At 38.5% G+C, this 14243-nt stretch overlaps 2 protein-coding genes across 2 annotated transcripts; one reads left to right on the top strand and one right to left on the bottom strand.

Annotated features, from left to right (window-relative positions):
* The first annotated feature begins 455 nt into the window (after nt 1-455).
* LOC103145632 (ceramide-1-phosphate transfer protein-like) lies at nt 456-10241 on the top strand. The gene is made up of 4 exons (XM_007563145.2): nt 456-841; nt 3555-3613; nt 3775-3971; nt 4339-10241. The coding sequence occupies exons 1-4, from the start codon at nt 772-774 to the stop codon at nt 4955-4957; spliced, it is 945 nt and encodes a 314-aa protein (XP_007563207.1). The 5' UTR covers nt 456-771; the 3' UTR covers nt 4958-10241.
* Nucleotides 7400-13932, bottom strand: LOC103145701 (sodium/potassium-transporting ATPase subunit beta-2-like; the record flags this gene model as incomplete). The annotated part of the gene is made up of 7 exons (XM_016676963.1): nt 7400-11529; nt 11628-11723; nt 12630-12656; nt 12874-12933; nt 13180-13385; nt 13586-13693; nt 13785-13932. Coding segments are annotated over 7 exons (813 nt in total), but the record flags the coding sequence as incomplete, so codon positions are not given.
* Nucleotides 13933-14243: the final 311 nt, after the last annotated feature.

The raw sequence follows: 14243 nt of genomic DNA, 5'->3' as shown, positions 1-14243 counted from the left end.
CATTGTTAAGCCCTTCTTCATGAGAGGACACGTGGTGCAGCTTGAGTGTGGAGTTCAATGTCTGTCTTTTGCACTTTTTTGAACCTACGCTGACATGACCTTAATACATAATTTAACTATTCCTCTAGTATTTGCATAAACTAAGAGGTTTTGGAGCTTTGCTTGTGTGTGTTAGGGTCATTGTGGCCCTCCCTGCGGTGTGTGTAAATGAGTTTTGATGTGACAAGGGAGAAAAAGGAGTGGAGGAGAGGGGATGAGGGGGAGGGAGCGTAGTGGTGGGAGGAGAAGCGAAGGAGCGAGCATTTCTCTGCTCACCAGGAATATTGAGCTCACACAGAAGATGAATCCGGAAGAGAGAGGTCACTGTCGGATAAGCTGAGTTGGCTGTACTTTATCAGCCACAGGCTGCTCCCGGCTGATCTCTGGACTCTCAGATTGAGCAACTCACCAGGAGACCGGCAGCTGAATAATGATAAAAAAAAAGAGAGAAAAACAACAGAGGGAAAACAGCAGCTTAAAAATGCAGGGATAACTGACAGGAGCATGCATACAGGTTTTGGAAATGCAATGACGTCTGAGAAATGTTTTCTTTTGAAGTTTTGAGGAAGAGCATGATCGGTTTCAGAGGACAAGGGGGGGGTCAGAGGACGGGGTCCGGTGACAGCCAGTGAAAGGACCCGAGCCCTCATGTGAAACACAGAGGAATTAAAAGGTAAAGGGCAGAGAAAAAGCAACAGAGGCAGACTGGCGGGCCGCAGACTGAACGTCAGGATGGGTGTGAAGCGCAAGGCGGCCGCTGCTATCTTGGTCCTGCTGCTGTGTCTTGGATCACTGTGGCTGCGTGAGTATTTCTCTGAGTGTGCAGTGCCGGTCATTTACGATTAGTTTTATTACCTCCGCTCTGTTTGGAATGCATTTGGCTCAGATTAGGACTGAATCACATGGTGCAGACTCAGGAACACTGGTCGTATTTCATCAATATGGATCAGTAAGATATTATCGAGTAGCTTTAAACTTAATTCTGAGGTGTCTGACTTTCATAAACTGTCAGATTTCTAACTTACAGAAGACATTTTTATTTTACTGCTATTAAAAACCTTCTTAATTTCAGTTTCTAATAAAAAAGAAAACAACAATCAGATCATAAACGTGCAATGTAATAATTCCAGGAAGGTCTAATCTGAGACCATGTGACATCTGCTCCAGACTGAGAGCTGGTCCTGGTTTTTAGATGGGAGCTGAAAGCAGCCACCTCTGGACTTTCATCTTAACCCAACTAAAAAGGTTCTCTGGTCCAAAAATGACCTAAAAATGTTTCTTGTTTATTTACTTTGAGAGGTTACCATGTCTTATGTAAACACTTGTTTCACTTAAACTGAATCATACTGTGCTGGGAGACATCAGACTCAAATAATATTAACAAATAAAGGGTCCTTTTTAATAACATTATGAGAAACTAGTATTTATTTCATTGAAACTTTATACAGCAGACCAACTGAATATAAGTAATATAGTACATATATGTATATATGTACTATAATATATATATTTCAGTATATCTCAAATATTATTTTGTGGAAAATTTTGCTAATCCATATTTCAGGATGTTAAGAATATTATATTTTTGACTTAATTCAACAAGCAGCGTGAATGCAGGTGACATCAGGTAAGCTCACTGGGTTAAATCTAGAGAACATTATAAAAATATTCACAGCCTTTAAGCCATTTCTTAGTCCACATTTGAATATCTGTTGCAAATAAAATCTAAAACTTGTAGCCTTTTGCTAGTGGAATCTTAGAGAATAGCGTCTTTGAATACTTTGTATAATCTGGGGAAAAAAAATGAACCTCCTTTGCAGCAACAGCAACATTTATGTGAGGCCTATTGTGTTTTCGCCCTACTGGAACTTGGGGAGGGTTTAGATAAGAATGAAGCGCTCCTCCATTTTCAAGGTTTCAGATGTCTTTGTTAACATCCAGATACCGAGCCAGAAACGCTGGTTCCCGTACTCCCTGTGAGAAACTCTGCGATAACCCACGTAGAGATGGCAGTGACTCTCTGTCTGATTAGAGCAGATCAAACTGAACAGATTTTGATTCTTGCAAGTATTAATAAAGTTCTGTTCGAGTGAAAATCACAGATTTCTCTTTGTCATCACTGGAAACTCCTTTTTTAAATTTATTTATTCCATTATCATCTGTTTAAGTCAAAACCTTTTAGAAAAACTGGTGTAACTGCAGATGCATGTCTTTTGAACTATGTCTTTATTAGTTTCTTTCTATTCTGCTTTGGTCGTTGGATGGAGAGTCCATAAGCATGATTTTTTAAGTCTTTCCACAGATTCTCAATAGGATTCAAACACATAAATATCTGTCTTTATATTTAACCTCCACCACAGTCTCAAGTCTTGTGCAGCCTCCAAAATCAGGAATGCTTTGGTTTACCTCTATCCACCAACACAGCTACAATTCGACTCTAACCAACTTTCCTGCTGAAGAAAAGCCTCCCGTCACCGTGATGCTACATAGCGATGTGTTCAGGGAAACTGGGAGTGTTTCCTTCCCCCCCTCATTTACACAATTTTGCATATTATCCAAAAACGTAAATGCTGGTCTGAGTTGACCAGAGAACCTTCCTTCACGTTTTGCTTTGTCACTGATTGTGACAAACTGAAAGTAGGACTTATTGTGGCTTTGTTCTTGCCAATCTTCCTCAAAGTCCGGATTGACGAGTAACAACTAATATTTGTACAGTTCACAGATTTTCCTGCCTCAGCTGTTAATCTTTTGAACTCCTCCTTGGCTTCGAAAGGCAACTGGTTGTGTTATTTATAGGCGTCAAAAAGGTGAATTAACACAAATACACACCACCCTGTTTGGATTTTAAATTTTCAAAGCCAAGTATCAATTTCCTCTGACATCACAACCATGCTGCACTTTGGACTATCATATAAAACCCCCATAGAATAAAGTGAAGATGTTCTGGGACAAAATAATTAAAATGTTTCTTTGATGCATTTGAAATGCACTGTATTTCATTAGAAAGCTCACTTTTGCACGCTGTTTGGTAAATCCTTGTCGAACTTTAAATCATCAGAAACGTTTGAAAGCCAGTTGTTCCTTAATCCGTTTCCTGGTAATAGGATTAATGATCAGCAAAACTGCAGCACATGAGAACGAAAGTAGGCTACCCTCAAGTAATTGAAGGCAATTAGAGGTATTACTACAGCGGCAGGACTTAACAAATTGAAGCACTGCTCATTGATCAGCTCTTCACCCCCTTTGCCCACTCTAAACTCTCTCTTTTTATTGATGTTGCCTATAGCATGCAGCTTTTTTTTTGGGGGGGAGGGGTGAACTAATCCTTTAAAAAAAAATTTTAATCATCAAACAAAAGCAGCTATAATGAGCTGCTGAACATAGAGGAAGATTGTCAATGTTTGAAGGCTTCTTCAAACATTGACAAAATTCTACACCATCACAATTGTCAATTTTGAAGAGATCACTGCCAATATTGTCTGACATGTTTGAGTTTTTCTAATGTCTTGCTGCAGAGGGAGGTTTGGACTATCACTGGGATTCCTGTTTAAAAGGTTACAATCAAGTTAACAAGGTAAAAGTTCACAAAGGCTGCGTAGAAATGACTCAGCTGCTAACCCAAAACCGGGTTTGTGTTTGTTGGGAAGCCCGCTAGCAGTGAATCCATAAATCACATGAGCTTTTTCTTTCTTTGTCCCCTGTTGATTAACCCCTGACCTCACCACACGCCCCCAGCCCCCGCTGCAGAATCAGCCTCACCAGCTGTCCAACAGCAGCGAGGCAGACGAGACGCAGGGCCCGCCTGTTCTCGCTCTGTGCCCCGGCCAGAACTTCCAGGTGTCGGTGTTGGTCTCCCACCTGCTGGTTGCTCGGGCTTACACCTCGGATGTGCTGCTGCAGCCGTATCTGTCCAGCTGGGACGAGCTTGTAAAGTAAGAGCATCAGTTAAAGCTTTGTCACAGAGACAGAAAAATTAGCTTGAAAAGTATTCATATCCCTTGAAATTTTCACAATTTTTCACGTTACAACCTCAAATTTCAGGTTGTTTTAATGGGATTTTATGATAGAGTAACAAATGCTTAAATCATTATAACTTTTCATTTAATTTTTAACAATTTTAGACCAGATATAACTGTGCAACTGTTTTTTCTGTCTTTTACCTAAAATACTAATAAAAAAATACTTAGAAATGTCTGGTTTTTAGGGACATAAAGCATTAACTAGATAACAGCAACAAGGTGCTGTACATATGAACCCACTTCTGGCACTGATTATTTCTGTTCTTTGTCTCTGTCCCAGGTTCATGGAGTCTCTGGGCCCTATGGTTAGTTTAATATCAAAGGAGATAGAGACTAAGACTGCTATAATCCGCCAACTGGCCCTGCTTTCTGAGAAGGGCCCAGAAGAAGAGTTTGTCCCAGACATGCACTCAGAAAACTTTGAAAACTCACAAACTGCGGTGAAAAAGTCTGCTGGGTATTCGCAGGATACGGGGGCCTACCACTCGGTGCGCTCAATGATTTGGACTGAGCTGAATCGAGGCATAGTCGATTTCCACCACCAGACAGACTCAGGATGCCGAACCCTTCTGCGACTCCATCGAGCTCTGCTCTGGTTAAAACTCTTCCTGCAGAAGCTGGCAGAGACGCCGACGGCCGGACGGCTCAGGAGTCCCTCGGATCTGTGTCGGGAGGCGTATCAGAACACCCTGTCTCACCACCACACTTGGTTTGTCCGGCGGGCGGCTGAGTTGGCCTTCATTGCCCTGCCGGAGCGAGGATTTTTCTTCAGGCTGGTGTGTGTGCAGAACCAGGAGGAGCTGAGCGTGGTGTTAACCAGAGTAGTTAACGCCATTGGAGAAATCTATGACAGGACACAGAAAGCACTGGAGGAAAATGGCATGCTGGACTTACCTTGACAATGTGAATCCTCTTTTTGTCTTTGAAATCACTGTTAAACTTTCAATTTCAATCAAAAACGAAGCAAACCTTTCAAAACCAGCTGAGAAGACTATTACTGAAGTCAAAAGATAAACAGTCTGAGCTTATCATCGAATTACCTTTGAGATAATTTGATGAAACAGATGACAAACGGAGGCACCAACTCATTTAATCGAGTAAAAACGCCATTATAAAAGCATCTGCGTAAAGCATTTAACAAAGGAAGCAGTGTTTTGTGACTGAATCAGACTTTAATGGCTCTTGTTTGTGAATCTTCCTCTGCCTGTTAGGGCACTTTTCTATGGATTAGATAATAACTGCCTGATTAAGTGTGAATAATGTCATGCGCATTGATTTTGTACGCTGATGCCAACAAATTGCCGCAGCACCAGTCTCCCATGATGAGAGAGGTCTCATGTGAAACAATGACGGCATGCTGCATTTTAGAGTAAATGTGCCAACATGGCAAACAATAAGAACATTTTCTGTCATACTTAGAAAAATTAAGATTTAGTAAGACAAGAAAAAAAGTACTTGGCAGTTTAAAAAAATAAAAAAAATGCTGCAAGAAGCCAAAATATGCAACTGTATACATTAATCCAGGTCTGGATGAGTCTGAAAAAAAAGGTTGTTCCTTTATTCATTCCTGTATGTTTTTTTTCCCCCTTCAGGTTAGAAGAGGTTAAAATGTGTTAAATGTAGCAACATTGTCATCAGAGTCTGGAAAAGTATGAAATTTTTACCTTGACCTGCTGATCACCGTTGTAATGTGATCATTCATCCAGCAGAGGCTCCAGTACTCTACTTTGGAGTAATCTTTCTTTTACAACCCTGACAGACTTATACAACATAAGATCATGTAATACATCAAAGAAAAATAAATAAATAGGCTTTATGCATTCAGCTTTCTTAAAGAAAGTGTCTTGCAACTAGCATTCACTGGTTTACATCATACTATTTTAAAAAACTTATAATGCTTCATAATCCTCACCACCTGCCTTTCCTTTCATTACTGTCTTTCTAAAGGAGGAGAGAAAAGAAAGGAGGGCTAAAGATATAGCTTGAAACCATGGAAGAGAGCTGAAGCCATTCTTTATAACAGCATTTACATGAAAAATGTGTTAGATTTTATTATTATGATCCTACATCAGATTGTATGTCTAAGTTTAAGCAGTTTTCTGTTAAAAAATAAATACAGAGAGTGAATTTTGACTTTCACCATAATAACTTAGTTTAAAAAGTGTACATATCCCACCAAGTACCACTCATTCTATTTCATAGCATCAAAAGGCGAAAACAAAACTTCTACTATTTAAGATTATCTCCAAATTTCAGGGAATGGTATTGATTTTTTTAAAGGGAGATTCTGTTAAAATATTATAAGCAGTCCATATCTTATCTGCAGTATATTGTCCTCTTGGTGTCTTTAGCTTAGCATAGACCCAGGATGGTAGGAGCAACAAGCGGAAGCTAACGGCTAGCTAGTCCAAGAACAGCCAAGACCAAAGCAAACTCGTAACTTCTTAAAGCAACGGCAGTCTTAGAAATCTCCCAGTTTTTTTTTTTTTGTTTGTTTTTGTTTAAGGCCGTTTTATAAACCTTTAAACTGTTGCCATGTTTGAATTGGACAGTTACTTACAGAAAACCTGATACGAGAAAAGGAGGTACGAGTCGGTGCATCACTAATAGTCTTCCTGTAGGAAACAAACATATATTAAGAAAGATACATGTGGGATATTATGGATAGAGTTATTGGCTGATTTAAAAGTAAAGCGGAATATTTTAGAGGTTTAGGTAAACTTCTACCTCCTACCTTTATTTCCTTTCAAAGCAAACATCAATTTCGGTGTAAATAATACTCAATGTAAACATGATGACTGAATAAAGGTACAACTGCTATGATGTTTTTGATTCTGATCCCTCCAGACTTATTGTTACACTCAGTGTCCAGTGTAAACTAATCTGAAATTAAACTAAACTAAACTAGTTAAATCACGAATTACTTTCAACTATATGACTCACTGTCACATAAAAAATTGTGTACTACTACTTTAACAACTCTAATCTAAAAAAGTGTTGAAACTTTTTTTTTGAAACTTTAAATACTTGTCACATTTGCGTGGAATTGCTATGTACCACTGAGATTATTTTGAGTGAGATTACAGAATATATTTACAAACAGACTCATTTGACACTTCTTGACTCCTTCTTTTTCTCTTGAAAGTATAATACATTGTTGCAATATCACAATCATCAGATAATGCGACAAAACAATCCAAATACTTCAGTAAACATGAAGCTAAGATGCAAGAAGTAAAACCAAGTTTGAGTTCCCTTAAATGACATTTATTTATTTATTTATTTATTTTTTATCTTGACTTAAACATGAGCAAAAATAGACATAAGGTAAGAGCCAAAAATATGGATCCAGCAGGATAATTTATTTATTTATTTTTCATAAATGTATATTTTAGGACAATTCTTTGAACCACAATCATAGCAACAGTGCAACTTTAAGGTAGGTGTGGGTGATGATATTTCTCGTATTTATTCACTGTTTGAATCATGAATTTCTCTCCAACACTTCACACTGTGCAGCTTTGCAGTTTCTGAAAGTGCTTCGAGGGTTAAAGTCCTGTTAGAACTTTTGATTGCAAGCTTTAAAAGCTATTTATTTTAAAAATATTAATTAAACAGAAAAAGAAAGACTCAAACGATGGTAAAAACGTTAAATGCAAGTCTAAACAAATTTCTGGCATCTTGCCTTTTCCTTGAATTAAATTATGAAACCTCTTCATGTAGCTTTCATCACACAATACAGTTCAAACCTTACATTCTCGTCTCGTTACAGCAAAAATACTCTTTCATTCACGAAGCATTTTTTTACTCACTTTTTTTTCATATTGGCTGCATTATGCTCACAAACGTGGTCCTTCTTTCCCCCTTGCTCTTGAATGTACCGAATGTTGCCTTTCCTCTGAACAATCACACATTTGCACAGGAGATAAACATATATTGCTCTTTGATAACATCTCCAAATTAGCACAGGAAAAAAATAAAGGGATAAACTGAGATAGCAGGAAAGAACATTCTGTGTAACTGGAGGACAAAGATGTCTGTCCACCAGGAGGCACTGTTTTGCTGCAGGGAAACATTTTCCGCTTGTGTGCGTATCTATTATTATATGACAGGAGGCCTTCATGATTCTGTGGGTGAGATTTTTGCTCAGACCAGCAAATGAGCATCTATCCGAACTGCAAAAATAGATGATGTGTAAATTATCATTAATATCTTTGGCAGAAGAAGTAATGTTCAAGTATGAATGACAAGAAAAAAGAGTGAAATTGACGGATGAAACCAAACATTTGACTAGATGGATTGCAGTATTGACTGGATGTGAGTTTGAAAGTATGGAAAAGCTATCATAAGAGAATAGCTTTAAAGCCGTGAACTGGGCATTTGATGCTCGGTACATGAACGACAAAGTAGGGTAAAGAAGTTCAGCGTGCCTGCTTTGGATTAGTTGACCAGATTAAGAGATTACAATGAAATTAAGTAAGAGCTGAAAGCAGGCCAGAAGAAGAGTACATCTGAATCTGTCAGTGAAGTCCCAAAAAGCTAAAAGAGGAGAGCATGTTAAAGCACATCTTAGATAAAAATTTGATGATTAATGGTCCATGTACTTGTCCCTCTCGGCTCAGATAAAAGGTTCTGTTTGGACCTTTGTGAGATTCAGCAGCAAAGAGAACAATAATATGGACAAGCAGAGTCAGATCTTACTTGGGTTTCTGTTAAGAGCATCCACTGTATTTTGGTGCCACTGGTAAAAATTAGCAAAAAGCCCTAAAATAAATAAATAGTTTCATAATATGCCATTAAGAAAAGTAAAAAAAAAGAAAAAAGAAAAGCCAACTTTGAATTTGATTACATTATGATGGTGCCACAATTAGTGGTAATATTAATAGTTCCTATGAAGCTTGTTTATGTAAGTAGATGAGATCACCAGGAACTTTTAATTAGTAGTCCACATTAATTTTTTTCCTAGATCACCTAGATACACTGAAGGCCTTTTTTTTTACCCGTGGTATAACATTCTGTGATTGGTTTTGACTTTCACATGTCAGGAAGTGAGATTTTTATCTTTTAAACAACAGAATATGATATAACATCCGGAAACGTAACTATTTTTTCCTACTCAATTTTTGTTTTTCCATACATGTCATGAAAGATTATCAAATCAAATTCCTTTCTACTTTCAGAAGAAGTGATTTAAGCTCTTTATTCTATAAAAAAATGTTTTTAGTAATCCATAGCTTCTATTTTTGGGGGATATAACACAGAGATCAATTTCTCAAAGCCACTGTTCAAACTGGGAAAGACAAGAGTCCATGCTGTCCAAAAGCAGCAGATGATGTGTTGATCTGAAAAAGTCAGGATGTAGCTACAGCAGACCAGGGAGGGATCATATGGTCACCAAGTCTCTGCAGCAACATCTCCTTTTCTAAGGGTCAACAATTGTTAAGGATGCTATACATGGCTGGCCAATATTACAGTTGAGTTTTTACAGATTTGTCAGAATAATATTTAATCTTTTAGGCAGGTTTGTGGGACGGCTCAGCACAGTGGATGTGCACCAAAACTCAGGCATGATAAATGACTTTTAATGGAGGTGATACTGGTTAGATATTCATCGTGATGATTTTTCTCTCATACAGCAGAGAATAAAACAAGAACAACAAAACAAACTAATAAATCAACATGTAGTCACTGTACATCTGAAAGCTTATTGAGTATTTTCTCACAGAAGCTCGTGAGGATGTAAGCAAGTCATGGGAATGTTCAAGATCAATATGTTGCATAGTGATGACGAGTGTGGAAAAAGAAAGCAGGGAACAAAAAAAAAACCAAGCTGTCTACATCCTCTTCCTCCTCCAAAAACTGCAAGTGCTTTTATTAAATCAACTCAGCTTCACAAATGAAGGAATAAAAAGCACACTTCCAGTGCAAAACAATAAAAAAAAAAATAAAAATCTGACAATGACATCTATTCCTGGTATTAAGGAAATAGATGCAAAACACTCAACAACAACAACAACAAAAAAAGAGACAGAAAACTAAATATTTAGGTTTGAATAAATAAATTACACCAGACATATAGCTTTGGATGAAACTGTACAGTGAGAGGAAATGAAGTACCGCTAAAAACTGAATATATGATGGAAATGAGTAAAATTCATCTTGGTGAGTTGGCTACAAAAAAAATAAAAAAAATGTTAAAAAAAATCTTTAATGAGCTAATTCTGATTATCTATTGGACAAGTTTACTACCTTAAAAAAGTGTTTTCCGGAGATTTGTCTTTTCATAATTAACTCAGTGTTAAAACCACACCAGATATTGTTCCTGTTTGTTTTGTTAGCAGCTGCTCTGAGTTCAAAGTTTAAATATCCAGCGTGAATGATCTGCAACAGGAGCCGTCTGATGAATGAATGTGAGCATTCATAATGTATGCCACTTAATGAATATTGCACATTGCATGCAACTTCCCGACCTACAATTAGAAATGGAATCTGTAAATGAAATGCACACATTCATACACGATAAAAAAAAAAAACATCCAATTTTTAAAGATATGCTTCCAAATACACACACACACACACTCGGAGTGCATGAGGGTTAAAGCTTATATTGTGGTCCCTCCTGGTGGTCAGTTACTTAACCTGTCCTTAGCTGACTATGGAGCGATGGGAAACAGTGTGCCTTCAAAGCACACTTAAGACAGCACGCACATGCAAATGGCTTCATCTCTGCATCCATCTATTGAGAAAAATGCAGGTTTGTAGGAGTACTCTTTTTAAGTGCAACAGAACAGACGGACCTATATAAGGTTATGATGCCGTATAAATACTGTAGATATACACCTTTTGTATTGTAGTCTGTGTATATTCAGATATATAGTAGGAATACTCTCGAAGGAGGCAGCGGGAGGTGAGCAGCAACACGGTAAACGTGGTAAGGTTGCTCGCAGATTTCGAAAACACATCCTGTTTTATGTCTCCTAGTTTATCATGCAGTATAAATAGAGGTCACCTCAAACTAATTTACAGAAAATCATTTGTCTGAACGCTCACCGACAGAAACAAGGACAGCATTTACCACCCTCTCGTGCTCAATTTACCCTGTCGCACAATCCCCTTTCCCCCTAAAAAAAAAAAAAAGAAAGAAAAAGAAGAAGAAGAAAACTGGAGCAGGGTGCAATCGAACCACGTGAAGGATGTGAATACTGCGGGTTTATTTTTCGGTGTATGTGCAGTGGTGCAGAAGATGTGGGGGGAAGGGGGGGGAAGGGTGTCAGGGGGAGAAAAGTTTTCATTTGGGGTCAGGCTAGTTTTGAGAGTTGATCCTCAGCTTGAATGACACTCTACCAGCAAACTTGTCTCTTTCATTTCCAGTGGGAATGTTGTTGGCGTGGATCTTGCACTCGATGTTGACGTCTTGATTGACAGTGATGTTAAGGAACTTGACAGCGACCAAAGGCTGGGAGTAGTTCACCTGCAATGCCAGACCAAAGGCGCATTTTCTAAAAATACAGAGAAATCTGAAAGCATTTCAGAATTTAGACTGTCCATAGATTGAAAATACTCTCCTACCTGAGCTTTCTTGCCATAGTAAGGGTAGTACATTAGATCAAAAGTGCCGTTTGAAGGGAAGTAAATCATCTCTCCGATTTTGTCAGAGTCATCTCTCTAAGAGGGAGAAACAGCTCTATCAGTTATAACAATGCTTAAGTTATTGTCTTCTTTTTTCTGAACTGTGTTTAAAGCACATACCAACTACCTACTTCAGGTCTATTTAATATGAGATTGTAAACTACAGTTTTCTAGGTTCTTTACAAATAACCTTTCAAAAAAATGTGCCATGCATCTGCATTTAACTCCACCGAATCAAGGTCTTGTACCTTTTGTGGCAAATAAGGCTGATTGTTTTTTTTTTGTTTGTTTGTTTGTTTTTTCTACCAGCTTCACTTACCAACAGACTGAAATTTTTGCAATTTTTGTTTCAAATTCAAAAGTAGTTTCTTAATCCCAATGTGAAATTAAATGTTGTTGTTGTAACTCATATTATCCAAGGTTCTTCAAAGAGTAGCTGTGGGCAGGAAGGATCTCCAGCAGAATATTTTCTTTCTTCTAAACAAAAGGGGATTTGGACATTGTGTCTGTAGGTTCGCAACAATTGAACTGATGACATCACATGCGTTGTCAGAAACAGCTTAGCGTATAATGTAAGTGTTTCCCAAAATAACAGTAGTGAGCTCTCTTGGTAAATAATATGAAACTTACGGCGATGAGTTTGATATCTGTGCTTGCGAGGCGACACGTCACAGTAACGTCCTGGATTATTATTTATTTAAGTGTTTCAGAGTAAAGGGGATGATTACACATGCATGGCACACTGTTCAGATTTTTATTTGTAAAGATTTTCAAAACGATGTATTATTCTCCTTCCACTTCACAGCTATGCAAAAGTACAAAATGTAGAAAAAGTTTGAGAGGTATGTATATTTTTTGAAAAGTACTGTAGTTAATCTCTACTTTCCAAGCCACTTCTAAGCATCTACATTTCACTATGTGCAACTTGTCTGTTGATCTTACCCATTCATCTTTGCCAACTCTGTATTTCTGAGAGGGAATAGTTTTATGGAGTGTAATAGGAGCATAAAAGGACACCAGGAAATTTATAAATAAACACAAATATTGCTGAAACAATGCAAAAATTAGGAGGAAAATAAAGGGGATAGCAGAAGATAGGCATACTGCAAATGAGAGGAGCTATGAATGGGCCGGACTCCAATTTGTCATGTTAATCCTTTCATTGTGAAGGACAAAAAGGGATTACCTTTGCGCCACAGGTGACAGACGGAGCCTGTCCGTCCTTTCCTGGCATCAATCCAATCACCTGGCGAGGCAGAAAAGAAAGAAATGCAATTCATATTTTATTGTCAAATCACAGGGAGAACAAAAGCAATCTTTCACATTGTGCTATGAAGCACAATGGATAAGTGCCACTCTTAACCCAGACTTTTCTCCTTTGTAGGGTATTTTTCTCTCCCCGTCTGCTTTGCTTTTTTTTTTTTGATGTTTCCTCAATGTCTCCTAGCAACAGCATCCATTTCCCTTCCCTTCTTTTTCCTGTCTTTCATACCCGATTCAGCTTGATGATGATGCACGGCTTGCCCTCCTGGTATCCATAGTAACGGTCGTGGAGTCCAGAGCATGCTTCCAGAATGGTTCGGTTGAACTGACAGGAGCGCTTGGGGTTGTTCTTCACATCGCCGCTGTCCTCCTGCAGGAAGTACTGTTCCGGAGTGCACTCGTGGTTCTTCTGGGCCTGGATGGAGTCGTTGTAAGCTGCAGGGAGCGGAGGGGGGGAGGGAGGTGGAGGGTTACTCGGTTTGCGAAGCCTCATGACTCAACTGAAACTCTGCCGCAAGGCAGCCTCCCACTCACTGATGGTAAAGGAACGATCCAATATTAGAAAAGCGCAATTGGATAATCCACAGCTGTAAGTCAACTGAGTCGGACCAGCAGAGGACGGGAGTCAGACTTACGTGACAGGAACCTGTCCAGGGCCTGAGCGTACATGTCCCAGCTCTCGGTGTTCTGGATGGTGTAAACTATCTCGAAGGTTTCGTCCTGACGGGGTCTAATCACTAAACCTGTGAGAAACAAAGATGCAGCAGGAGTGTCATGGCGACTCACAAAAGCGGGTTCTGCATCCATGCCGTTTGAACCTGCACTATCTGGCACCTGGTGTGGAAAGGCGGTCCTGCCAAGTGGGTTTGTGGTCATCCAGGGTCTGCAGCATGATGTACATGGTAAGAGCAAACAGGCCCCCCAGGCAGAGGTAGAAAACTATGTAGAACAGAATGATGAGACCTGAAAAAACAGAAAGAAAATATTATGTTATATATAAGCTATGTTCCATCAATGAATCAAAAATGAATCTTGCTCTGAGCAAGAGTTTCTCTGTCAAATCTAAACCCTAAAACAATAAATATATGATTTTTATGACAAACTTTAATAGATGTTTGTAGCTTCAATGTAAAGCCTGCACATTAACTCTTAATTTTTACCAATAAAATGATACAGACTAGCTCCCTCAATTCTTGTATTTAAAACTGCTTATGTCTATATCATTACTCTAGAGTTTTTAAGTTTTTCATACTTTATTAACTTTATGCAGAACATTTGGGTCTTTCTACTCCT

The sequence above is a fragment of the Poecilia formosa genome, unplaced genomic scaffold (assembly GCF_000485575.1).
Source record: "Poecilia formosa unplaced genomic scaffold, Poecilia_formosa-5.1.2 Scaffold145, whole genome shotgun sequence".
Lineage (NCBI taxonomy): Eukaryota > Metazoa > Chordata > Actinopteri > Cyprinodontiformes > Poeciliidae > Poecilia > Poecilia formosa.
Note: the sequence above shows the minus strand (reverse complement) of the source record. Positions and strands in the feature narration are given on the sequence as shown.